General features: G+C 50.7%; 11 protein-coding genes across 11 annotated transcripts; 5 read left to right on the top strand and 6 right to left on the bottom strand.

Annotated features, from left to right (window-relative positions):
* Positions 1-4: 4 nt before the first annotated feature.
* VFPPC_17724 (hypothetical protein) lies at positions 5-175 on the bottom strand (the record flags this gene model as incomplete). Its single annotated transcript, XM_022429413.1, has 1 exon — positions 5-175. One exon carries the CDS (start codon positions 173-175, stop codon positions 5-7), a length of 171 nt encoding a protein of 56 aa, XP_022285549.1.
* Positions 176-774: 599 nt separating this feature from the next.
* VFPPC_04480 (decapping enzyme Dcp2) lies at positions 775-3354 on the bottom strand (the record flags this gene model as incomplete). Its single annotated transcript, XM_022428403.1, has 2 exons — positions 775-3245; positions 3324-3354. 2 exons carry the CDS (start codon positions 3352-3354, stop codon positions 775-777), a joined length of 2502 nt encoding a protein of 833 aa, XP_022284472.1.
* Positions 3355-4586: 1232 nt separating this feature from the next.
* Positions 4587-5460, top strand: VFPPC_04479 (PH domain-containing protein; the record flags this gene model as incomplete). Its single annotated transcript, XM_018283826.1, has 3 exons — positions 4587-4661; positions 4766-4980; positions 5055-5460. 3 exons carry the CDS (start codon positions 4587-4589, stop codon positions 5458-5460), a joined length of 696 nt encoding a protein of 231 aa, XP_018145062.1.
* A 1185-nt stretch (positions 5461-6645) lies between these two features.
* Positions 6646-8106, top strand: VFPPC_04478 (ribonucleoside-diphosphate reductase small chain; the record flags this gene model as incomplete). The annotated part of the gene is made up of 4 exons (XM_018283825.1): positions 6646-6675; positions 6759-7031; positions 7104-7437; positions 7496-8106. The coding sequence occupies 4 exons, from the start codon at positions 6646-6648 to the stop codon at positions 8104-8106; spliced, it is 1248 nt and encodes a 415-aa protein (XP_018145061.1).
* Positions 8107-8618: 512 nt separating this feature from the next.
* Positions 8619-9242, bottom strand: VFPPC_13645 (signal recognition particle, SRP9 subunit; the record flags this gene model as incomplete). The annotated part of the gene is made up of 2 exons (XM_018291419.1): positions 8619-9029; positions 9171-9242. 2 exons carry the CDS (start codon positions 9240-9242, stop codon positions 8619-8621), a joined length of 483 nt encoding a protein of 160 aa, XP_018145060.1.
* Positions 9243-9840: 598 nt separating this feature from the next.
* VFPPC_04477 (histone H3 methyltransferase complex and RNA cleavage factor II complex, subunit SWD2) lies at positions 9841-11181 on the bottom strand (the record flags this gene model as incomplete). The annotated part of the gene is made up of 3 exons (XM_018283824.1): positions 9841-10640; positions 10701-10935; positions 11041-11181. The coding sequence occupies 3 exons, from the start codon at positions 11179-11181 to the stop codon at positions 9841-9843; spliced, it is 1176 nt and encodes a 391-aa protein (XP_018145059.1).
* A 1418-nt stretch (positions 11182-12599) lies between these two features.
* VFPPC_13644 (mitochondrial oxaloacetate transporter) lies at positions 12600-13783 on the top strand (the record flags this gene model as incomplete). Its single annotated transcript, XM_018291418.1, has 4 exons — positions 12600-12616; positions 12712-12786; positions 12873-13474; positions 13551-13783. The coding sequence occupies 4 exons, from the start codon at positions 12600-12602 to the stop codon at positions 13781-13783; spliced, it is 927 nt and encodes a 308-aa protein (XP_018145058.1).
* A 399-nt stretch (positions 13784-14182) lies between these two features.
* VFPPC_04476 (thiouridylase subunit 2) lies at positions 14183-15413 on the bottom strand (the record flags this gene model as incomplete). Its single annotated transcript, XM_018283823.1, has 2 exons — positions 14183-15266; positions 15325-15413. 2 exons carry the CDS (start codon positions 15411-15413, stop codon positions 14183-14185), a joined length of 1173 nt encoding a protein of 390 aa, XP_018145057.1.
* A 2966-nt stretch (positions 15414-18379) lies between these two features.
* Positions 18380-19681, top strand: VFPPC_17725 (PH domain-containing protein; the record flags this gene model as incomplete). Its single annotated transcript, XM_022429414.1, has 3 exons — positions 18380-18574; positions 18632-19163; positions 19254-19681. The coding sequence occupies 3 exons, from the start codon at positions 18380-18382 to the stop codon at positions 19679-19681; spliced, it is 1155 nt and encodes a 384-aa protein (XP_022285548.1).
* Positions 19682-22265: 2584 nt separating this feature from the next.
* On the top strand, positions 22266-23543 carry VFPPC_13643 (cellulase family protein; the record flags this gene model as incomplete). Its single annotated transcript, XM_018291417.1, has 1 exon — positions 22266-23543. The coding sequence occupies one exon, from the start codon at positions 22266-22268 to the stop codon at positions 23541-23543; it is 1278 nt and encodes a 425-aa protein (XP_018145056.1).
* Positions 23544-24015: 472 nt separating this feature from the next.
* VFPPC_13642 (hypothetical protein) lies at positions 24016-25329 on the bottom strand (the record flags this gene model as incomplete). The annotated part of the gene is made up of 3 exons (XM_018291416.1): positions 24016-24951; positions 25036-25179; positions 25270-25329. The coding sequence occupies 3 exons, from the start codon at positions 25327-25329 to the stop codon at positions 24016-24018; spliced, it is 1140 nt and encodes a 379-aa protein (XP_018145055.1).
* Between the last annotated feature and the right edge of the window lie 240 nt (positions 25330-25569).

Genomic DNA, 25569 nt, shown 5'->3' with positions numbered 1-25569 from the left:
AAATTCACTTCACCGGTGGCCACTGCTTCATCAGTACCAATTCAGTTGCTGCTGCCATGTTCGCTCGTACGTGCATGATGAGTCGACAGTAAGTGTATTGCTGCTTCCTCGCACCACGCGAATCCCACGCCATGATAGTTATCTCGCCCCAGACTCCAATTTGCTTATACCACATGGCAGGAAATACAAAGGCTCCTCCCGAATTGAATGGGGCGTCGACGAATGTGCACAGCCGTTGCACAAAATTCCTGTGCCAAAACAGACACAGCCAGCTCAAATTGGACCCAAGGCTCCGACAGGCTCAACTTCTAATCGCTTTCGCGTACTTTCTTTTGATGAATAGGCTCCCAAATGAGGAAGTTATATTGCCATGAGATAAGTGTTGATAGATGAAGAAATGCCGAGCGAGATACAGCTGCAGCTGCAGACACTCGGATTTGTTATTCTTGGTGGACGGATGATATTCTGGGCCAAATGTTATGTAACACACGAATCACGCCATAAGCAGCCACATGTCGAGTTAAACTATGCAGATGACAAAGACAAGGACACCCAATACAATGTACAAGAACGCTACCCAAGTCGAGTAATGTATTATCGTGATTACATTGTGCAATAATATGTTTGTCAAATGCGAGTCTCCCATATGAGTATGTATTCCACTATTCATGAAATATCTGTCATGTGTAGATTCCCAACAGCAGCCTTGTGCTCGTTCCCATTCACTGATGAAGAATACTAATAGGGAATGGGACACAACAACATTTTACAAAATCATCGACGACCGGTGTTCTTGGTGACCGACTGCAAATAGTCCAACAAGAAAGTTTGTTCAGCAGGAGATATGGGCGTCTCCCCACCTCTGGACGCCAATGATGATACCCTCGAACGAGGAAACTCTGAACTCTCTCCTGAATCCACACCGGAACCTGGCGGTATAGTTCCTGGGCTTTGCTGTTTCCCAAAAAGGGATAAAAGCTGCTGTTTTTGCTCGCGGCCACCATCAGGTCGTCGGCCACGGTCCCCAGCATTGGCCATCACGGAAGGTTCCACTCCAGAGCCAAGAGGGCGCTGAGTGGCATTCTGTAACGCAGATGGCGCGGGCTCTTGAGAGATTCCACGTTGTTGAGGAGGAGAGCCACCGAAATCGGTCAAAGATTGTCCCCGCTGAAGTATTCGAGGCACTTGGGGTTGCTGGCTGTGGCCAGAGGCAATCGGCGACCAAGCAGCTTGCTGTTGCTGTTGATAGCGATGAGGGCTTAAATTCTCCCCGCGACGAGGAGAGGGCGCAGATTGTTGACCTGGCTTGGTTTGAATAGACAGCCGCCCTAGTGACAGTTGATGATCGGCCGGACCACGGTTCGCTTGAAAGTGTTGGAGGAGCATGCTCTCAGCCTGTCCTGCCACTCCAGCGTATTGGTTCGGATTTGCGAGTTGTTGTTGATGCAAGGATCCACTCTCGACCTGGCTCGTTGTAGCATTTGATGGTGTCTTTTTGAACATACCCAGCAGAGCCGAACGGTGCGGATCTTCCCTGGGCTGGACAGAGGATCCGACTAGTTCTGAAACGTTCGCTTGTTCTCCTGGGCCATGAGTCGAAACCCCACCTACTTGGTTCATCGGGATATCGCGTGCATTTTGGCTGAAAAATGGAGGGCCTTGAGCTCCGGGTTGGGCACTGTGGCCAAACGACAATGCATCTTGGGCCAAGTGACTGTTCGAAGCGGATCCTGTATCCCGTTTAAATGCATTGAGAAGAGCAAGGGAAGCTCCGCTCAGTTTCGCGGAACTAGGGCCAGCAGGCATCTGGCTATTTTGCTGACCTGCTATTAGTCCCTGTCTAGAGGCAGCACTGGGGGAAAGACTCTGCATAGTAGGAACATGTTGGCTTGCAGCTTGACTCTGGAGCAGTCCGTCGTGAGTCCCTGGACCCTGATATTGGGTTGGTAGTGGTTGTGTGTGAGCGGAGGCAAGCTGCTGCTGGCCAGGTTGTTGGTGCCTGGGCATGTCTGGGTAAGACGACGGGGCATTTTGAGCATTGTTCGCAAGACTTGCTGCCGGGTTCCACGATGCATGTCCCTGGTCAGGGGCAAGAGGAAAGGAAGGAGGAACCGGTTGTGACTGAACTCGCGGGAAAACGTTCAAGTTAGTGTGATGATGAGGATTCTGTGGATGCGGAGGCTCAGACACTATTGCATTCGAAGGCGTATGCGGTAGTGGTGCAGGCTGGTGAGTCGGCGGTGCTGGGGGTGCATTGCCAGATTGAAGAATGGAAAGCAAAGCTGTTCCTTTGTCCTCCTGATGTGGTGATTGAATGCCCTGGGTGGGAGGCTGCATCTTCAAAAGTCGCTGCAGTTCTCGAGTTGCCCCGTCCAGAGTTTCAATAGCAGGAACATGAGATGGTTGTTCGGAATAGCCAGGTGCCCAGGTGTCGTCTTCGGTTGTGACTACCTCGTCAACAGCAATGTGATGATGGGGCAAATAGCCATGAACTCCGCTTGTTGCTCTTTTATCGTTGAGTTTCTTTTGCGAATGAATCCATTTCTTGAGAGGAACGAGAAAAGGGGCAACCATGTAAAACTTGTTTACGGCAGGCCCAGAACCACCGTCGCTCTGGTTTTGTTGCCCCTTCCTGCGAAATGCAGGAAGCTCAGACAGTTTGTACCACTGAATCTTGCTGATTTCTTTACGAGTCCTGGGTTGAAACTTGGTATCCATGGGGACGTCGCGAAAGACGTAAAGTCGAAGCTGCTGCTCCCGCATAGATATCTCAATGTACTTCGGCTTCTTTTCGGTGGGCACGAGACCAGCAGCGCGCAGGTCAAGGCCAGTCTCTTCGTAGACCTCGCGGACAGCACAGTCCAAATCATCCTCATCCTTATTTATCTTGCCTCGTGGGAAACTCCAGTTTGCGCCTTTCTTCCAACCCTTGACCAATACGACGGAGTCCATAGCATGATTGAGCATGATGGCGCCACGGACGGGAACACGGGTCTTGTACTGGAGGAACTCCTCGAAAGCCTTTGTATGGTTCTCAACAGAGAATGACGCCAGCAAAGGACAATGTTGAAAAATTCGCAAGCAAAAGGTCCTCAGCGACATGGATGGCAGATTTGGGTCGAGTGGCCTAATAAAGTCCTCGTAGAACCACTGCGCTTCCTCGACTTGAAAGCATATTCGGGCAACCGAGGACAAATCTTCTTGAGGGAGGTTAATGATGAAGCGAACGCAAAGATCATCCAGCCCTATCATCAACATTCAAGTTAGCAAACAGTGCATGTCAGATGCGAGGATTCCAAGTCTTGGTGTTGACGATGACATACAGTCTTCGAGCTGCATCTGTGTCGCTGCCATTGTGTCGATTTGGCTCTCAGCCCATACTCTGCCCGTACGCAAGCAGGTGGAAGTGACGAGTTTGTTGTCAGTGTCAAATCAGCCAATATCAGGTTCACGGGTGTTCCAAAGAGTCTTCTTCTAGTCGCAGGTGTGAAGGGATGCTTGACATGGTTGGAGTTCAAGGGAAAGACGGGAAGGTGGTCGCAGGATCCAGAGAGAGCGCGCAACGACGGCGGGTCAGTTCGTTCTGGGAAAGCGCAAGCGCCACCTCAAGAGGTCGAAACTAGAGGGAAGCAGAACAGTTCTAGGGTGATGTATGGTGTCGACGTTTGTGCGGCATGGAATGGTCTGTCAGAGTTGTAATGTTGCAGCAAAGAACAAGCCAAGTTTGCTTGGATTGTCAAAATGCTCCGTCGTCAGGTGCGGACATGGAAGCTGCTTGCTGGCTGGGCAGACAGACAGACAGAGCTGTCAATGGCGAGGCACCGACAGGTGGAGTGCCCAATGATGGATGGTGAATGGTCGAATGGGAGAAGCAGCCGGAAAGCGGAGGTCTCGAACGGACATGGGAGGAGAGTTTTCTCTTGGCACTATGCACACTGTATTAAAAATCGAATTGTGGGGGAAATCTTGATGTTTTCATGGTGTACACAGTGACGGTACAGTGCGTTCAACGGAAACGTTTGCCTCGCAACATCCCGTCGCCGCAAAGTAGCTTCAGCCACATGCAACTGGCACTTGAGCTGGTCAAGTGTGGCGGTGCTCGGGCTGCCGCTGGGAGGGAGCCATGAGCCACGCGCCACACATCTCTCAAAACTTGCCTGTACTTGGAATAATCAAGGAAACGGGACCCGCCAGGCCTGACAATAATAACTGCCGGACTGCATTACATCATTTGGTCAATGTCTGCTTGAATGTCCCATGTCAAGAGGCATCCAAAACCAGGAACGTTGCAGAACCACTGCGAAACATCTCATCAGACACATACATTGGACGCACCTCAAATACCATTGTTGCCCTTTCTTTGCCTGCTGTTTCATTCTGTTTCTTCCAAAGCACTCCTGGCAGCCTCAACGTTTTCACAAAGGCCACTTACACCACCATATCGAGAAGGGTTCCCGAGGACAACAAAAAGCTATTGACCTATTCCATCGGCTAGAAACCCATCGTCTGAAATATAAAGGGCGCGCCCTCTTCGCGTCGCTGAAAATTACTCGCCGGCATCTTCCTGCCCCTTCAACAGCATAATAATGACGTCTTACATTGCAAAGACAGCTGCCAGAAAACTTCTTGGTAAGAAGTTGCAAGAGAAGTTTGGTCAAGGGGTAAGTACATATTCCCGCTTGAGCGCATTGCACTACCCAAATATGCGATGTATTCAACAACCATGCACAAGCACTTGAAAGCAGTCATTCTAACAGTATTTTAGGACCCGTACTACGAAAAAGTTCCCGGCACAAAGCCAAATGGAGAGCCCAGTGGGAAGCAGGTGAAGCAGAAGCGAGGCTTGCCTCCTGGCCTATCCGACCACGATGCCAAAGTTTTGATGAGAGTAAGGAGAAGAGTCCACCATTTGGACTGGTCTTTGTTCACGATTTTCGGAGTCGGTTTTGGCTGGAGCACTGTAATTGGCATAATTCCTGGGTAAGTCATTAGTTGAGTTGGATTAGGAGTAGACACCGCGGGTCATGCACAACACATGCTAACATTGGATACAGAATTGGAGATGCCATCGACGGATTGATGTCACTCTCAGTCTTCAGAAAATGCTGCAAGGTTGAGGGCGGCCTTCCCGCCTCGGTCAAGCTGCAAATGATGGTCAACGTCGCCCTGGACTTCATCATAGGATTGGTTCCTGGCGCCGAGGCAATCTACAGAGGCAATACAAGAAATGCACTTCTTCTCGAGGATTTCCTGAGAGAGAGAGCCGAAAAAAGTCTGCGCAAGACAGGCCACATGCCGGATCGCCCTCCTACAGATGCGAGCCATCGCGACCGCAGAGGGATGCACAGAGAACAGTCGGGCGCCAATCGGAATCATCGCCAATACCAAGACGGTATCAGCACCCCAGATGAGTCTCCGGAGGGACGGCGATCTACTAGGAAACGAAACGACCGGCGATAAACTCATATCTCCCTTCAGGCTGCGGCTGGACCATAGAAAGGCCCCTATGAACGACTCACCGATACAATTTGGATGATTTATTGACGATTTGCATGGATGATGAATTTACAATTACAGTATACGAACAATTGGCGTTGGAAGCACTTATAAAGAGACTTTTTGCGTATACCAGATTTGACATAGTATGTACAGAAACAAGATCCAAGCTGAATAACCCTTGGAACAATGGAGCGAACAAGAAAAGGCCTTGCGAATGTAGCAGCTTTTAGTATGTAGTAATTTAACACGACCGATGGTCATTATTGCCACAGCCACAGCCACAGCCACAGCTTTGGAGACATCTGATAAGTTTACGATATTCCGTACTTCAAAAATTGCGTACTTGTAATGTACGGAGTACTTGGTGGGATGTCTGCTCCTTGGCATACCAGCGTATACCAAGTTAATTGGTGCCCTCCCTTGGCATGAAAGCGTCTCCCTTGGCTGAAAAGGGCCGTGAATTCAGAATCCACAAGGTGAGCGTGGAGAGTCTTCAGTTTGACCGAGTCACACAGTGTCAGGCCCCATCTCCGAGGTGCTCAAGCCGAGCTTCGTACGGAGTCAACATTGAAGGAGTGAACCTTCGAACAACGGCCATTGCCGGGTTCCACCAGAACGCGAGATGTGGATGTTTGTTTGCTGATTGATAAGTTGGGAACCATTCACAAGACGTCAATGACGCTCCAAGCTCCAGCTGAAACCCTTGCACAATCCTGGCCGGTTTAGTGGCAATACTTGGACGCGACGAGCCTCTTCACGCGTCACCCCCAAGCAAAAGCTCTTTAAACTGGTGGCTGGTATGCGTAAGTCAGCGCGATGGAGCGTGCGACAATTACCCTGGCGCAGGTACCATGCTCGTACCTTGCTCGAGACCCACTTTGGCACCTCCAGCCTCTTTGCGGAGCACTTGGAGCTTAAGAGCCCGCCGCGTTGGCCCACCGCAAACACGTTTCGACGCGTCTTGCTGCACGTGACGACGTACCTCTGCGTTTCTACAAAAACCTCTGGCGCCACCAGCTACTCATTAACGCCCTCCCTCACCATCGCGTCCTCAAACCATCTTCTCAGGCCAAGTTCAAGACCAATTCTCTTTGTGCGAATTGCTCTTTGCCTATAATTGCCAACCTTACTCCCACATTTATCACAATGACCACAGAAATCACTCCTTCCAAGCAGGTGAGCGCCCATAGAGGGCTGTCGCTTTCGCGCCGGTCCAGAATTCATTGTCGAATGACAAGACAACTAACCACGTTTCTCAGGCTGCTTCGGCCATTGACTCGCTAAAGATGGAGTCGCCAATCAAGAAGCTGGACTTCGGTACAGCTGACAAGGAGAACAAGCCCCTCGATGATGCTGCCGTCGATGCTCTGTCCGAGCAGATCGATGCGGACCACAAGCCCAAGGTTGAAGAGACCAAGGACACCAAGCAAACTGCTGCAGTTGCGCCAGGTATCAAAGCCCAAGAAGTTGACGAGCCTATTCTTCAAGAGAATCCTCAACGCTTCGTTCTGTTCCCCATCAAATATCACGAGGTACGTGACGCGTCTTGACGCGTAAAGTGGCCCAAGCCCCTCCAGGTGGAACTATTCTAACAATGATTCTAGATCTGGCAAATGTACAAGAAGGCCGAGGCCTCTTTCTGGACGGCCGAGGAAATTGATCTCTCCAAAGACTTGCACGACTGGAACAACCGTCTGAACGATGACGAGAAATACTTCATCTCTCACATCTTGGCTTTCTTCGCTGCCTCTGATGGCATTGTCAATGAGAACCTCGTTGAGCGATTCAGTGGCGAGGTTCAGATTCCTGAGGCTCGTTGCTTTTATGGCTTCCAGATCATGATGGAGAACATCCACTCAGAAACGTACTCTCTGTTGATTGACACCTACATCAAAGAGAACGCCCAGCGCACCTACTTGTTTAATGCCATTGATACCAGTACGTTTAGTCAGATATCACCTAGTTACTTTATCGTCCACGTACTAACCGAACCTAGTTCCTTGCATTCGCAAGAAGGCCGACTGGGCTATCCGGTGGATCCAGGACAAGGAGTCCACCTTTGCTCAGCGTCTTGTTGCCTTTGCTGCTGTTGAGGGTATCTTCTTCAGTGGCGCGTTCGCCTCCATCTTCTGGCTGAAGAAGCGAGGTCTGATGCCCGGCCTGACATTTTCCAATGAACTCATCTCCCGTGACGAGGGCCTGCACACTGATTTCGCCTGCCTTCTCCACTCTCACCTCAAGAACCGTGCTAGCAAGCAGGTCATCTACGATATCATCACTGATGCTGTCACCATTGAGCAAGAATTCTTGACTGAGGCTTTGCCCTGTGCACTGCTCGGCATGAACTCCAACTTGATGAAGCAGTACATTGAGTTTGTTGCTGATCGTCTGCTCGTTGCTCTTGGTAACGAGAAGGTCTACAAGACTTCCAATCCCTTTGACTTCATGGAGAACATCTCCCTGGGTGGCAAGACGAACTTCTTTGAGAAGCGAGTTGCTGATTACCAAAAGGCTGGTGTCATGGCCAGCGCCTCCAAAAAGGAGGACGGTGCCACCTCTGAAGACAACAAGGATGGTGGCGACTTCACATTCGACGATGACTTCTAAACTGGCACAGTGGTGCAGAGCTCCTTATACCCCTCCACATAATTTAACTCTCTTCTCCTTTGTCAATCTCAACTGTATATTTTGCAAAAAGCCCGTAGAGGCTCTGGATAGCGGCAGGGCGGGACCGTGGCTGCCGAATTGGCTGGTGGCCCTTTGTTTCGATTTTGGTTATGTCTGAAAGTTCCGTGGAGAACCATGTTGGCCGGCGTTTCGGGATTATTTGTGATTTTTCTCCTTTTGTACGACCACGCACTTGGAGTGCCTCTTATGGATGGATGGATGGATCATGATGTATTGTAGCACGTTTTATACACTTTGGTCGTGCAGAATAGATACGTGCATTGAAAGACGATTACCCGCCATGTGTCAATATTTACATCGAGTCTCTTTTGCCTTGGTGTCCATTGTAAGTTGGTAGTTCAATACCCGTACAGTAGGTCAGTTTCAAATCTCTAGATTGTGTTGGCATCGGTGACCCTATTTCCGAGTTGATTCATTCATGATCTATCTGCTTATTTCCTACCCTTCTTCTTCTTCTTGCCACCTCCTTGTTGTGCTTGTTGACCCTGTGCTTGTTGTTGTGACGCAGGCGTAGCAGCACCGCTTCCCTTGTTCTCCCCATCACCACCCTCAGTCGCAACGCCTGGCGCATCGGGCATCGCCTCCTCCGGCACATCCAAAGGCATGGCAGCCATGCCCCGACCCAGTCGACCCAGGGACGAGTACACCAAACGAGAAACCTCTGCGGCCTTGGTAGTACGGTACTTGAGCGTGACGCCACTAACGGGATCATACGTCTTGATGACGAGGCTACCTCGTGGAGGTTTTGATGCATCGGCTATGGCAGTATCGCCGTCTGCGATGTCTGATTTTGTTTTCCGTGGTTTGACGGGCTGTATGGAGTATTTCGTCGTAATGCGAGTCTGTGAGTGTCGACGCATCAGCCATGTCAGCAAACATCTCCTCTTCCTCGCCATTTACGCCTCCTCTCCTGCGGTTTAACCATGCCTCCTTCGGCCGATTCATGTCCTGCTGGGAGTCTATGGGTAAGTGAAGGTGCTTACGGTGGAAGGTCTAGCTTCGAGTAGGAGTGTAGACTGCTCGAGCCATTCCTGGCTAGACTTGAAGTAAGGCATTATGCCGGATTGCGGCCCTGATAGCCGGCGTGTATTCGATATTATAAGCTCTCTAGTTTCTCGGATTGTTCTCGATTGTAGAAGATCTGCTTCGGTCAGGCAGTCGGGTGTCGCTCCGTAGTGGTTGAACTTGGGGCTGATATTGTGGTTCGTGATGATGTGAAGGTCGTGTGGACGGTGGGATAAAATCTAGTGGGGCAAGATGGTGGAGGGACGGCACCGCAAATTGTGGCTGCTCATGACAAGTGACAGAGCCCATCCTACCCTGTACGATCTGGGAAATGAAACTGACAGTAAAAATAAGTAACGCAAATACGTTTGTTATACGTATTTGGGTTTGGCAATTTAAATCCTTGCTATTTTCCGTGCAGTCTATGCTCATTGGTGACAATACAAAACAACACACGAAAACGGGCCAAACCGGAAGCAAATTGCATAATGAAACAACGAACTAAGCATCAGCTTCAAACCACCACTAGCCCAAGGGTATATATATTTTGTTCCCGGCCACGATAAATGCGGTATATAATCATTACATCATAAAACACCAATACAACTTCTTCATCCCAAGAACGCCTAATCATGCCATTGCTCATTCCTAGCCACCAATGTATGAGGCGTCTGGTAGCCAAAACAACAAGTCTTGATCTGCTGTAGCGAAGAAGTTGAAACGTGGATTAAAGGCAACAACGGCTGTTTCTCTCTTGTCCGACAGCGTCCAAGTTGGTTCCAGAATCTTATTGTCAGGCATCGAAGACATCGAATCCCACACAAATACGTCCTGCTTCGATCCGCTGATGACGAATCGTCCATCCGGAGCAAAACAGCAGTCTCCACTGCTGTCGAAATTCGAGGGGTCGGTTGCCGCATTGCCGTTTGATAAGGGCGCTGTTTCACCGGGAGCTTGTCGTCTGGTTCCGCCGGTGGGCTTGTGCAAGTATGCCTTGAGCGTTCCCTCAAAGGCATCCAAGAGGAAGTGGCCATTGCCTTTCGTGCCGACAAGCAGCGACTTCCCGTCGTTAGAGAACTCCAACTTGGTCCAACCCTTGACGAGGTTCTGCTGGTCAACCATATTGCACTGCTCGACCACGTCTATGGTTGAGAATGGAGCCTTATCATAATTGCGAACGTCGTATAGGAGTACTGTTCCGCTGCTGGGACACGCAACGGCAAAGACCATACCGGAAGGGTCATAGGCCGCAAGGTACGGCGATCTGAGAAATAACTGCCCCTGCCAATGTTTGGACTGCGTGTCCCAGAGTCGGACGGTGTTGTCTTGGGAGCAAGAAATGAAATTGTCGCTGCCAGGGTGAACTGCGAGGTTGGTCACATTGCCTTCATGCCCCTCGAAGTAGCGGATAAATGAGTTATCATGGGTCGCAAGGTAACGAATGGCGTCTGTGAAGCATTAGTCAGTACACAGAGCACACTGAGCCATGAGACGCAAGATCCCCTTACTGTTTTGCTTTGTGCTGGCATAGATGATGCTCGAATTTGTATGTGTAAACTTGGCCAATTTGACGCCATACTTTTTGCTCAGAAGGCTCTTGTCGTAGCGACCTTCCCGAACGTTGTAGATCTGTATCGTTTCATCGCTGGCAGACGTCATTAAGAGCTCGCCTTCATCATCGTAGTCGATCGATAACACATGCGGGGTTTGGCGACCTTCCTTCAGGTCTTCGCGTCGGAGCAGCTGCAGGCGCGCAAGAAAGAGTTAGAACATGGCGCATCGTGTCTAAACCAGGTGAAGCACAAGTTCGCGAGCGACAGGAGGATAATAAGACCTTGACACACATACCTTGGTAGGCCTAAAGCTGGACATGACATCGCTCAGATTGGACACAGACGATGTGCCACCTAATGACCTCTGAATGTTTAAGGATGGTCCATTGCTGGACGCACCGCTAGGGCGGTCCAGATCCATGGGAGTTGATGACATGATTCAACAACCTTCAAGCCAGACAATTGGTACGCGTGAGAGACTATGATATGCGAGAGGCACGGTGAACTGGGAAGAGCCGGTTACGAGACTTGCGCAACAGCTTCGCAGCCTTTCAGCCCGTCCTTCGAAAGACGTCGCTGTTTGGTTGTCCGGGAGAACCGTCCCACGCAGTCTTATGAGAGAGATGGTCGGTTAAACCGAGGAGAATAATAATAATACGCCGTCAATTATGCACGGATCCTGCCGCGCTTTGAAGTCCCTGTTGGCAATGTGAATATGGGAATGCATTCATTGACGAGCGTGGAGGTGCTTGGACGACAAGAACTGGTGATCACCAGCCCACAGAGCTTCAATTCCTTGCTTGAGAGGTTGATGGTCAACAGCTGCTGCAATCACAATGTGTCTGGTGGACCCTGACGCGGGCTCAAGGCTTGAGTGGACCAGACCAGATTGGACCAGATTCAAAGACCAAAAAAAAGTGACGCCGCAGCCGAAGTCGCAGCCTTTGAGATGAAGGCTGACGCTCTTGGAAGGTTGAGCAAATAATAGCCCTTGGATATCCGAGGGGATGGATTACGTGAGGTGGGGGGTCACCCTTCCATGTCAATGTTCTCAGCCATTCGATGGTTGGCGTCACTGCAACCAGACAAAGTCAACAGACACCTGGCTGGCGCAATCACCGTGTCAGCATTTGATGGCCAGTGGAGCCCTGTTAAGCCGTGTCAGCACTGTCGCGGCGGTAACTTCAGGGACCTCAGTGCCCCGTACCCGTAACCGGACCCTCCGACCACAGACAGTAACCACTAGAACTCCATCAATCGCTAAGCCGGGCGTGGGCGGACACATGCATGGATGGCGCTGGGGGCTTGACTTCACAATGTGCTGGCCGACCTGACGGGACCCGTGGAATTTTTTTTGGCTGCCCAATGGCGCCTATCTCCATATCCAATATCCCAAGCTGGAGCGGCCGACGTCGGCAAAGTGATACGGATTTCCACAACTTGGGAGAACCCGCCTTTTGCGCCGGCAAAGGTGAACTTGTCATTTTCCCCTGTAACCCGCCGTCTTTCCCTTGGACATTTCTTCATATTGTACGGGAATCCAAATCTACTGCATCGTACTGTCCTAGGTGATTGCTGGACAGGCTTTTCGACTGCGCCAACGCAATCGAGCCTCGACGGCCCCAATCCTACCGTTTCCCGGAGTACTTTGGCACAAACTGTCAAGTCCGTGTGGTCGAGAGTTTTGACGGCCTGGGAACGTCGACTACGACACGCAGCTCCCGGAGCTGAATTTGACACTCCTTGACTGTATTCTTTAATCCATTGCTGTTTTCCAACGGCTCTCGACTCGACTCGTCATCCCTATCTTGAACCTTTAAATCAATCACAAACTTCGCGGACAGCTCGGACACGATGTCGACAACGCTTGGGTATGTCGCTCTGCGCGCCGCTTTGACGCATGGGATCCCGCTATTACGCTTTGCGCTTCAATTCGAGAGTGTTGCTAACCTTTGGCGGCCTGTAGAGCATTCATCGCTGGCGGCATCGCAGCTTGTGGTGCAGTTACGGCAACCCATCCATTCGAGACTGTCAAGATTCGGTAGGTCGACATCCTCCAACGGCTCGTTACCTCGCGGCCGTTTCACCATCAGGATAGATCTAACAGATTTCTTCAACCTGCTGTAGAATGCAATTGCAAGGCGAGCTCCAACAAAAAGGACACCAACCTCACCATTACCGCGGCCCAATCCACGGCGTGGGTGTAATCGTACGAAATGAGGGCTTACGGGGTATTTACCGGGGTCTAGGAACGGCATACATTTACCAGATTCTCCTTAATGGCTGTCGATTAGGGTTCTACGATCCCATGCGTAAGGGCCTCGCAACACTGTTTCTCAAGAACGAGAACGCGCAGAACCTCGGAATCAACATGTTTTGTGGTGCCTTCTCAGGTGTCATTGGCGCAGCTGCTGGCAGTCCGTTTTTCCTCGTCAAAACCCGTCTTCAAAGTTACTCGCCCTTTTTGCCCGTCGGTACTCAGCACCAGTATCGCAATGCGTGGGATGGCCTGTCCCAGATTTATCGCGGCGAAGGTGTGGGCGGCTTGTACCGTGGTATTGGCGCGGCAATGATCCGAACTGGTTTTGGCAGCTCTGTCCAACTGCCTACATACTTCTTCGCCAAGAGACGGTTGATGAGACACGCCGGTATGGAGGAGGGACCAGCGTTGCACCTGGCAAGCAGTGCTGCCAGTGGCTTTGTCGTCTGCTGCTTCATGCACCCCCCTGGTAAGTTGTTGTCTTGACCTAGATCTGGATCAAGCGGGGGAACAACTCTGTCGCTAACACGTTAATTTCGTTGCAGATACCATCATGTCCCGACTGTACAACCAGAACGGCAATCTCTACAAAGGCGTTTTCGACTGCTTAGGAAAGACGATTCGCACCGAGGGCTTCTTCGCCATCTACAAGGGCTTCCTCCCACATCTGGCTCGAATTCTACCACATACCATCCTGACGCTTTCGTTGGCTGAACAGACCAACAAGCTGGTGAGGAAGTTCGAGGGCAGATTACTGCCCATGGTTGCCAAGGCTTAATTACGTTTCGATGTTTAGCGTTTGTGCCTTTCTGCTGCTGTAAACGCACGTGTTAGTGCTGCGGCTGCATACTTTACCCGAGGTGATAGAACTTTGGGGACATGGATTGTTTGTTGTCTGCTATTTACCACTTGATTTTGGGAGTGGTGGGTTGTTTTTGGCTTAAAGAAAAATAGACCGTGGGCATTTTTATTGTACAGTCTGGGCATGAGAGGAGGAGATGGGGCCGGGAGTTTTAAAAATATACAGATGGGGTGCATCTGAACGGAGTTTTCGCAGTCTAGATGGACATATATTCAATATATACATGCCTCTGGCTATGTTCCACATTCCTGATTCTTGTTTCATCAGGTTTCATGATGGGCATCAAGTTTATTGTCTTTATTTTTTATATGTCGTCTATCCATTGATGGATCTCTTGCATCCATAACACAGACGGGCAGTTCGAACACCTCCCTCAGGGGCGTCAACGTCATCACCAAGCTCACCGGCCCATCGTGAATCGCCTTGTTCGTCCAAAGTCATCCCACACATGTGGCAAAAGCTCCCGCTAGTAGCTTTATCCAACTTCCCCGTAGTTCGTACAACATTGGCCACGATGCCAGAGTAGGGCCCTTCAACCGAGTCAAAGTATCGCTCCATGACTTCCGCAATGCTCAAGTCTTTGTGGGACACGATATTGCTAGCGGTTGAATCGCTATCAGGCATGAGGTCTTTCACAGAGGGCATCAAGTCAAGATATATCTTGAGTTCATGCTTGAACACCTCCCTCAGCGGATAGTATATTGGCATTTGGACTTGCGACACCTCCCTTTCTCCACTAGAGTCTGCGCTGGCACTGTATTTACAGACGGTGAATGGCCCGTCATTTATTTGCCAAGGAACTGCGAACCCCCTTCCGTTTGCAACTTCTGCCAACGTAAGGGCCGCAAGAGCCGATGTGCTGTGTCCCAAAAGCAGGGCTGTGTATGACCTCTCCAAAGCCAGGTCCAGTAGGAGGTGCCGTATGAAGAGCCGCAAGATATCAGCCTTTGAAGTCATGGACGGTAGCGAGTCGAAAAACTTCCTTAATCGATCGACATCGGTCCCCTCGGTGTCATCGCCCGCCACGTTTAGTGCTGACCAATCGAGCGTCTTGACGGACCAGATTTTACTCAGGTGCACACACTCGAAGGATACGTTGGGGAACCTTTCGCGATACTTGGCGAGAAGTTTTTGAGCAGGGGTGTCCTTTTGGTCCGCGGAATGAGACAAGTCTGTGTCAATGTGTATGACTAGAGGCTCAAAGGCAGGCGAGGACTTTTTGGAAGAGTGAAATTTGGCACTGACGTCCAATATCTGCATCATGACGGTGGAAGAAGGCCCAAAAGACAGACCGCCGAGATATCTTCGCGGCCCAGGTCTTCCCGGAGCCCTGGTGTCTCTTGCGACGGCTCCCAAACGTCGACCTCCCTTTTGTTCAACATACTCAACAAAGCAGTCACTATGGGTTCATTCTTGTCAACATTTAATTTGTTCATGGTGAGAGGAAAGCAACTTACCGGCACGTGGGATCATTTCTTAACTCATACGGAGCGTCTGGTTTCGCACAACGCCGGCATGGCTTTGATATTCCCGTTGCCGGAGCCATCGTGGGTGGCACTTTTACGGCGCCGAGAAGAGTAGATCTGAGGTGCTCGAAGTTGGTGGAATATGTCTTGGGGCAGTTAAATAAACTAGGTTTGCAAAGCAGATTTGTTTCAGAGAGTATGGAGAGTGCCGTTTCCAGGGTCTGGTGAGACTGGTAATAGTGTCGCGATACACCTGATGAGGCGATTGATGGTGATTGACTTAAAGTTGGATGGAGAAATTTTGGCAGTTGGGCATCAGCAGCCACTAACATTGATTGAACCCTACAAGAATGGAACCCGCAGGGCTGCAGCTCTATCCACCTTCAATCACTTGCACTTGAACTCTTGGCACTTTGAGCCTAACCTTTACCTGGGTACCCTGGTACTTGATTGATGTTTACTTTTAGAGCCCGTAAAACTTCAAACCATGAAACCAGAGCAAATATTTACGATTGTTATTTAGTCGTGAAATAGAGGCATTTCCTGTCAAAGAATAGACTTTATCTAGTTGGGTCGGAAGAGTTCGAAAAATTCTGATGCATCGGAATCAGGACTGATTTGAACTCTTCATTGTGTTGAACAGCTGTGTCACCACCATCACCTTTGCGATAACTGACACAGGGACGACGGCCATGAAAATGGTCTTTGTTGCAAGACATTGACATTCTTTGCGCCAATGTTTTGCAGATTGGTCCCAGATTGGAGAACAGCCTTTGGACAGGGCAAAACAAACATTTCTTGAGGCTCCCAGGGCGACCAATAAGCCGCAGATTTGGGGCAAATGTTGGTTCGGGCTTTGATTGAAGTCTGGAGGGCGAGAGGGGTGATCTCCATTTGATTGCCCTGGCAAGGACATGGATGAGGAATGTTGGCCAGATGTGTCAACAATGGCTCGAGTCTTTCCATCAATTCGTTGCATTGCTTTCGTCAGCACCGACGCAATCGACCCGGGACATGCGGGAAGTACAAAGCTACTGCCTGCGCTAAAGTAGGCAAACGCCAGAACGAAGCACAAGAATGAAGAAGTCTGGTTGAGACTCGGTCTCGTCACGTCAACAAAAGCAGCGCCTGTCTGTCAGCCACGAAAGGCGCAGCTCCTGCATGACGTCAACAGCGTAAGCCATGAACAGAGGACAGAGGACAACGTGCTGAATGTAGCTGTCTGGTGGTTTGTATTGCTTTCGAAGTTTATAATCGCTGAGCATCGTGCCGTACAGTACTGAACGTGACATGGAGTGCTCACGTCTTCCAAATCCCACGACATTCATTGAATGGCTCCATAATAATGCAGGTAATTTATGGTGCTCATGTGTGGCGGACGCACTGCGATGATCCAAATTCGAATCCAAATCCAAATTCAAATCCAAATCCAAATCCCAATCCCACGACCTGGTGGCCGCAGCCGAAACCTGCCTCAAACGCGGGCGGCCAAAACCAACGACCCAGTTGAGCCGAGCCGATTTTAATGTTGACCAGACTTGGCTTGACGTTTCAAAAGTGGATAAACTCGATGAACCGATGGTCCCCCAAGCCCCGTCTTGACCTTTTTGGTTTTATCATCAACTGTTGCCTGTCCTCGGCACTTACAAAGGACGCACTTACCGTACAGTATTACTGTGTTGCTGTATTAAGTAAAGAACAAAAAAAAAAAAAAAAATGTGTCATTAGTATTTCATCGTTCGGCTCACAGTGAGGCTGCCTGGCCACTCACTCACCCAATAACTCACTTCATTACGGTACAAAAGCCCGTTGGTCTCGTCTGGCGATCACTCAATTTCATTTGATGAGGTTGCACCAGCACTGAAACCAACCAGTCGACCCCTGGCGCTCCATCCAAGTCCCTCCAGTCCCTCCAGTCTGAGGTCCATGTCACGTCAAGTCAGTCCTCATCTGAACTCAATGCTCGGCTTGCTGCTCTGACCAGGCCACCTCCAGCTAGACTGACCCAGCTAGACTGACCCAACCAGACCACATCTCTTCCATGTTCCATTGATGCCTCCAACAATCTCTCCCTCTCCATTCTTCAACATCTGATTCACCCTCACTTTTGATCATTTTCTTTCTTTCTTTTTCTTTTCTGCAACACGCCCTACATGCCGCCGACGCATGAACACCACGCGCACACACCACAGCTAATCAATCCCCCCCTCCCTTTGTGCTGGCCAAAGCCGCCAACACTTTCGTCTACTCCAACCAGACTCTACCAGACGCTTTCGACCCGCGACGCCAGTGTCAAATAAATACCTGCTAGTCGAATGCAAGAGACGCCAGCTGTTCCGAGTGCCTCATCGTCATATATCCCGTTATCGTCATACTTCATTCGTCGCCTTCGAGCCTAGCTTACTGTTATTATGTCTTGACGCAAGCTAGCGTTGAGCTGTCTCGAGCACTCCAAGTCGAATACGTACTTGACTTGATTCACCCTCTGCCTGCTCCGAATGGTCCCAACTACGCCCGTTCTTGCGGTGACTTGGTGGTAGCCTATACCCGAAGTTGCCTCGTGCAGTACATGTAATTCAATTCCACCAGACACCGTTTTACCAAGCACGAACGCCGGACGAGCCATTCCTCGCAGCATTGAACTTGGATCGATCCGAAGGCCATCCTATGCGCCGGCCTGCCCTGCATCACCAAATCGCACGAACTCACCCCAGCGCCAACCCCAGCTTATTTGTGCTCCTCATCAACAATACAACGTCGTCTATTACCACTCGATTCTAATCTAGCCTTCGAGACCAAACCAAACATTCGGATTCAAACACTATTCACTTATTGCCATCTCCTGCCTCCTGTCTCCTTTCGAGTACGAACCTGCTTTATCCAAAACTGCAACAGCTGTTCAGCGCAGGCCGCCACATATTACTTTCACCGCCGCCGTAGTATCAACCAGACGGCCAAACTGCACAGGCCCAACAACTCCCCAGCTTTCTGTGCAGCTCACTCGACTGATTACGCACACCCAATCACTCCTCAGAGCTGTTTCAATATGGCTGCTACACAAGCAATCGATGTTGCTCCCCGAAAGAGCGCCGGCTTCGATCATGTGGGCGAAGCAACTGGCGCCTCCTTATCTCGAAGCCGACCTACCTACGAGTCGTTCACCAACGTCAGCCAGAACGGCTGCTTCGAATCCGACCGAGTAATAAAAAGTGGTTACGTTGAAAAGAGAACCAAGACAAAGGTGTGTTGGAACCATTGGCCACGGCGGATGATCAAGTTACTAACCCTCCAAATGTAGAATTGGAAAAGGGTATATCTCGTTTTGCGACCGAAAACGTTATCGATATATAGAGACGAAAACGAGACAAAGCTTCGTCACCAGCTGTATCTGTCAGACCTTTCCGCTGTCGCCTTCCTCAAAGATCCCAAGCAAAAACGTGACCATGTCTTTGGACTGTTCTCCCCCTCTCGCAACTACCATCTACAAGCGCCAACAAGGCAAGACGCCCAAGAATGGGTCGAAATAATAAGGAGAGAAACAAGGATAGAGGAAGAAGAAGAGGAAATGCTTCTCGCAAGCCCCCTACCGCGGAGTGTGTCACCTGCAGGACTCATGTCGATGGCGACGAGCGGCATTCCAATAGCCTTGGAGGGTCGCGACTCCGACAGGGTACTCTCAAGTTCACCGGAAACCTACAATGCTCCAGAACCAGGGTTTGCCTTCGGGACGGGTCGACGAGTGTCATCCACTATCGACTCATCTGGCATGTCGGGCAATGAAATGCCGTCACATTCTGACCTATCCGACAATGAGACACAGAGACCTAGAGGTGCGTCCACAAGTAGCCTTGCAGCGATCTATCCGCGCGAAGCTGGCCCATGGCCATGTTCTGTCAGCGCAGAGCTAACTTCTCATCCAGTTTTCGCTAACCGGTCAGGGAGCCAAATAAGTATATCCAACGTCCTAGGCAGCAGCATCGGCACCCCAGGCGAGCAGCATCCCGATAGAGTTATCTGGCAAGGGTGGCTCTGGCAGCTGCGAAGCAAAAGAGGTGTGAAGCAATGGAAGGATATGTGGGCAGTGCTCCGACCTAGGAACCTCATTCTTTACAAAGACCAGCAGGAATACACGGCACAGTGGATTCTAGCACTCTCGGCTGTCGTCGATGTTGTGGACACTGATCCCGTCAAAAACAAGGACAATTGTCTGCAGATTATTACCGAGGAGAAGAGCTACAGGTTCTGCACCCATGGCGAAGAGGCTCTGGTCCAGTTCATCGGGGCATTCAAAAGCCTGCTTGCAAAGCGACGAGGGCTTGAAGCGAGGGCAGCCGCATCTTCTCTGTGACCTTGACTGGATCAACTCACTGCTGCTATTGGAACGGGCCGAGATTGTAGCCGGACGGGCTACAACTACCCAGACCACGGCAAAGTGCTTACGACTTATGACAGCCACTGCATTTCATTATTCCCCCGTTCGAACGAGCCGGCCACCAACTACCCGTCTTCTTTATCTGCTTAGCCTTTTACATTTAATTGCGTCCCGGCAAGTACGCCGAGGAGACAAGGGCCATTCGATTGGCACCCTGGTTGTTCCAGAGGCTAGCTGAATGCTTGCCATACCAACCTGTATTTGTATTCTATGAGCGAGGGAGGTTCGGTCGGTTCTGTATTTCTAGATATCAGGTGTCCTTTGATGTATCCACGTAGGTAGCCGAGCACACACGGTTGCACCATAAACGTACAGGTGTTTTTATAACTTCTTTTAATTCCAACACCACAGTCACCCTTGCGGGTTCTTCCTTGTCAATGTTGGCTATTGTTCATCCTGCAGAGTTTTCTACTGCAATGAGGCTTGCTCAGGTGACATCACGCGACAGTATTATAAACTTGCGTCACGTTCTCATCCCCATTGACTGCACTAAAAGGAAGAGTCTTCTGTTTGGCACGCTTAGAAGCTGAAGGATTGCAATCGCGGTCCATGGCCCTTGGCTGGTGCATCAATAAGTAGCGTGGCGACTCTGCTACCAGCAGAATGCATAATAACATCATAAATATCGTGCAAAGAGTAACGACTTGACCTTACCGTTCGGGGGAAACCTGACCGACTGCAGAGGCAGGATCCGAATTGTGGCGGCCAGGGCATTAATTACAGTCTGGAGAATCAGGCCAAGCATCTGCGCTGCATGACCTGGGGCTCCATTATTAGCCCTGGGGCTTTATTCACCAGGGAATGTTTGCAGCTCGGTAAAGGACTTGAGATGCCATTCCAGGCACCTCGCAGGCGCCAGAGCGGACGATTCGCCCCTATTAAGGCGTCGGGCCGAAAAGAGGCATCTTTAGGGCAGATCGATGGCTTGTCCGCGACGACTCAATTTGTAGCTTGGTGTGCTGGTGCCAAGCACATGTTGCAGCTGTGCCGGCGGGGAACGCGGTGCCGATGGAGATGCAGGAGGATGCAGCATGGGGTATCATGGGGTAGTTAGTGGAGGCTGGGGGCGATCCAGCCTACCAGACATCTAGCGATTTCGAATTCGAACCGACGCCGCTTTTACCTGGATCAACTGTCACTCTGCTTAAGCGACCTAATTGATTCCAGTATACTGTTCTATTTAAAATAGCGCACTGGAATAGATTCGTCGACCGTCATTAGCTGACTTCCTGTTACTTCTTGTGCTAGGAGGGACGAATTTAGACACTAAAGTCTAGCAATCATCTTCACAATCTATAAGCGTGGAGTACCATTGCGATGAGTAACGACGTGGAATTACAATGATATACTTGTCAGATTACCTACTTCATTTGTGCAAGACTTCACCATGTCTAATTCTCGCGCCTAGCGACTTTCATGCCTGTCACCACGACTTGATGTCCGGATTGATGGTTGAAGAGCATGGCTATTCGAGTTATGCCACCATCAGCAGGGACATCACCACTTTCCAACTTTGTGGTGGTCAGATTCCCAATGATGTAATGCTGGCTGTGGGAAATATTTGTCGCATTTTCTTTCTTTTGTTTTTCGGGACGATACGAGTAAAAGGATCAAGCTCAGCCATGAGAAGAATAAATTCGATGTAACCTACAAACCTGGAAGTAATAAGTCGAGATGTTGTGACTACCAACATTTGAAGTCACCGACTGGACCAGGAGCAAGAGCGGCAAGGGCGCTAAACCCAGTACGTTCCTTCTCCGCCACAGCTCACAGGCAATCTACAGAGCATCTCGTGCCTTCAAGAGAACTTGACCACATGCAGACTCCAAGACCAATCCCGCCAGGGGTGGCACCGTCATAACTCGTTCTGCTTGGACCGATGGATCGTATGCCCAGCACACACCCAACCCACTGTTACGGCTGACTGTGAGGACCATTGGCACTCCCCAGAGTACTCACTGGTCGTGGCCACCATTTCCCGCCTGCAAGGGCCTAGGGCACCATCTCCAAATCTCCTCTCATCATGGTCCGAATTGTCCACCTGCTCCGGGGCTAAGAGGAGGAAGGCTTGTGGTGTGCATGCTGTTCGGACCACGCGAACCCTGTCTCGATGCACAGTTGGCTGCCCCAATCCAGCTGGACGAGCGCTTGGATTCGATCCTACTGGGCCTTGGTCACGAGCATAGGACGCTTCAGCTTCCTTCCATGTGCACTAGTGCCATGAATTCGATATATAAGATGCTCGCTTGGGGAGGGAGGAGTAGTTGATGATGGATAGAATCGTGGATGGCCAGCGCGCTGTGTCTCTATGAGATCTCGTCCTGTATTCGCCCTTCTCAATTCACCTCGCTCGCGCTTTCCTGGACTCCCTCACTTTCTGAGAGTCTCACGGTTTTAAAAATAAGGGCTTGGGCTTCCGTTGTCTACAAAGCACCGGCCGTGAGCGGACTGTTTCACAAAGAAGACGACTTCTGTGGCATCACAGTCGCATTCAACGACAATGAAGTTTAGCATTTCATTATTAGCTTTCAGCTACGGCTGCTTGTCACTCGCTGCTTCCGCTACGGAAGAAACTCGAGCAGTTGCAGTAGACAAGCCCAATGTGCCACTCAGTTCCTCGAGCCGTTGGATTCTTGACTCTGCCGGAAAGCGACTCAAACTGCGATGTATCAACTGGGCAGGCCATATGGAGGCCAACGTCCCCGAGGGTCTCAACAAGAAACCCATTGAGCAAGTTGCCGACTGGATTGCTAAGCAAGGCTACAACTGTGTCCGATTAACTTACTCAATCGATATGGCGCTCAACCCGACACTCAAGGTTCAAGACTCATTCCGCGCGGCAGCCGCAGCAGCCGGCGTTGCTGAAGCCGACATGATGCGCTTATACAACACTGCTGTCCAAAAGAACCCTTTCCTCTCTGGCGCCTCGGTCCTCGACGTCTTCGACAGGGTCCAATCTGCCCTCTGGGACCGCGGCGTCATGACCATCCTCGATAACCATGTCAGCAGGGCAGGTTGGTGCTGCGACTTATCAGACGGCAATGGCTGGTGGAGTGACGCCAAGTTCTACCTCGCCGCCAACAGTCGATATTTTGACACACAAAAGTGGCTCGACGGCCTCAAAGCAATGGCTACATGGAGCGCATCTCGCCCCGGTATCGTAGGCATGTCTCTCCGCAACGAGCTGCGCGCTCACGTCATCCAGATCCCCTGGGCGGCCAACACCTGGCTATCCTACATGCCTCGTGCAGGAAACATTGTGCACGCAGCGAACCCCAAGCTCCTCGTCATCGTGGGGGGCATCAACGGCGGGACAGACCTCTCCCCCCTCAAAAACGGCAACATGAACCTCGGAAACTGGGCAAATAAACGGGTCTGGGAAGCCCACGTCTACAGCTTCACAGTTGTGACTCCCAGCCTGGGTAGTTGCGATATTCGAAAGGCAGAATTCGGTGGCCTGTTTGGATTCGTACTTGAGCAGAACAAGGCTACCACGGGGCCCCTGTTTCTCTCCGAATTCGGTGTTGGCATGACCGGTGGCCCGCACGATGGATTGAATGACGATGACAATGATTATCTTACTTGTCTGGTGGGATACATGGAAAACAATGACGCAGACTGGGCTCACTGGGCTGTTCAGGGATCGTATTATATCCGCGACAAGGTAGTAGACCAGAACGAGACGTGGGGTGCTTTAGACTACGACTGGTCGGACTGGAGAAACCCCAAGTTCAAGGGCATGTTGGGTAAAATGTTTGACGTTACTCAGGGACCTTGAATATCGCAGCGGATGCAACGCAAGTTTTCAACTTCCTGGGGCGACGATGTGCAGAAGAATACCAGTATGGCAGAATATAAAAGACGAATGATACACAGCAGAAATTCTCTTTTTTTCCCTCCTTAAAAAATGAATGGGTATATTCGTATCTGTGACAAGAAGAATACGTGCTAGAGCATAAAACCTAGTGCTGCCAACCCAAAAATGCGCTTCCCTGTTCCTCAAATTCCCAATTTATGAGCCATCCATGCGTTGCAGACTCGAGCCTCCCATGATACTTTGTACATGTAGATCGTAACACCCCCAAAAAATAAATGCGTAAAACCGTCCCGAGTACCCACGCCAAGACTCTTTTTGTGAAACCCAATCTCCCTGTGTGTTGCTCTTTACGATGCCATATTTTCCACCGCAAAAAGGGCACATGAAACTGTTTTGCTGCGGCACCTTTCCTCCGACCCGGCTGCAACATGATCTAGCTCTCGTCAATCTTGTCTAGACCAAAAAAGTTGGCATCAAAGTCTCCATGCTCCATGGTGTCAAACGTATTGTCCCGGTCATTCATAAGATCGTCAAACGTGTCGCCACCCATCCCGTCCCCGAGGCTGAAATCAAAGTCCATGCCATCAGTCTGTCCGTCGCCAGTAAACACATCCGTCAATGACGCGTCAGCTGATTGTTCCTTCTTTTCTCCCTCTGCATTTGTTTGACTATCCGTCGCTTGTCCTGCAGGTGCATTTGTTGCAGAACCTTGCTGCTCCGTCAGGGTCGTCGGCAGCATATTGTCCAGGGAGCCCAAGTTGCCGGAAGCGCCGTCTGTGGTGTTAAACGACGATAGGTCAAATGACGACTCGTTGTTGTTTGTCGCAGCGTTTCCATCGCCGCCAGACTGGGTCTGGCTGTCGTTGGCCGGTGCCAATGTGAACTCCATGTCGGTAAAATTCAAGTCCGAATTGGTCAGGTCCAAGACGGCATCATCCGTCCCACCAATGCCGCTCTGGTTTCCATCTAGTGTTAAGTCCATTCCTGCCATCGGTGCTTCGCCATTTGACTCTTTGCTTTCCTGTTTCATGGAACCAACTACATCGCCGTCGCCCGGTGCCTGAGAGGATACATTTTCATCCTTGATAGAGACGTTGGGCTGAGTAGAGTCTGCCACACCAAGGTCTAGGCCGATGCCCATGCCCATATCGGGGATAGGAGCACCGCCAGGCTTGTTGCCCAGGCTTCCATTGTCAATTGGTTCGTCCTTGGGAACCACTTGTGGCGATGAGCCTATCTCAATTGCCATGGGAGACTTGGACTGCGACTCCACTGGTTGCGGTTGAGCGACCGCCTGTGATGCATCGGAGGGATTGTTCTGGGCTTTTAACTGGTTGAGATCGCGAAGAAGCACTGATTTAGCACGAATCTAGCGAAATAGTCAGTCAGTTGATGTTCCCAAGTGCAATATGCAGGATTTTCGGAAGGGTGCTGGCGGAACTGCTCGGCTCACAATATCATTTTCGAGGTCGTCTAGAGCAGAATGGAAAGCCCTGATGGTGTCTGGCAGCTTGGCCTGCATGACTCCGTGGGAAGGTGGAAGGTTGCCTTGGCTATCTCGTCGCGAAGCGCGGAGGGCTTTGCCTGTTTGCACGAGCTACGAATAGTTAGCATGGTTGGCGGTGATTTTGCAGCCGTGCTTTCGCAATGGGGCGCGAGATAAGGCAGAGGAGACAAGCACACTTACGACATCATTGACAAGTGACTGGAGGGCGTCCAAAGGGTCTTTTGCCTTGGGTGTCGTCATGGTGAAGTGGTGGCTAGGTGTATCGGTCTCTGGAGGAAAATTGTAACTCTGATGCGCGTTACTTTGTAAACCTTTCAGGATGGTCGCCGGAGTCTGAAGACGGTTGTGGAAGTCGAAATGAAAACAAGAAGGAGGACGAGGTGGTCGCAGAGGTGACCCTTCGGTAGTGTGTTCGAAGGGAGGGCAGACTCCGAAGTTTGAGATGCCGGACAGCCGCAGCCGGGACAAGCAGCAGACCAG

The sequence above is a fragment of the Pochonia chlamydosporia genome, chromosome 3 (genome assembly GCF_001653235.2).
Source record: "Pochonia chlamydosporia 170 chromosome 3, whole genome shotgun sequence".
NCBI lineage: Eukaryota > Fungi > Ascomycota > Sordariomycetes > Hypocreales > Clavicipitaceae > Pochonia > Pochonia chlamydosporia.
Note: the sequence above shows the minus strand (reverse complement) of the source record. Positions and strands in the feature narration are given on the sequence as shown.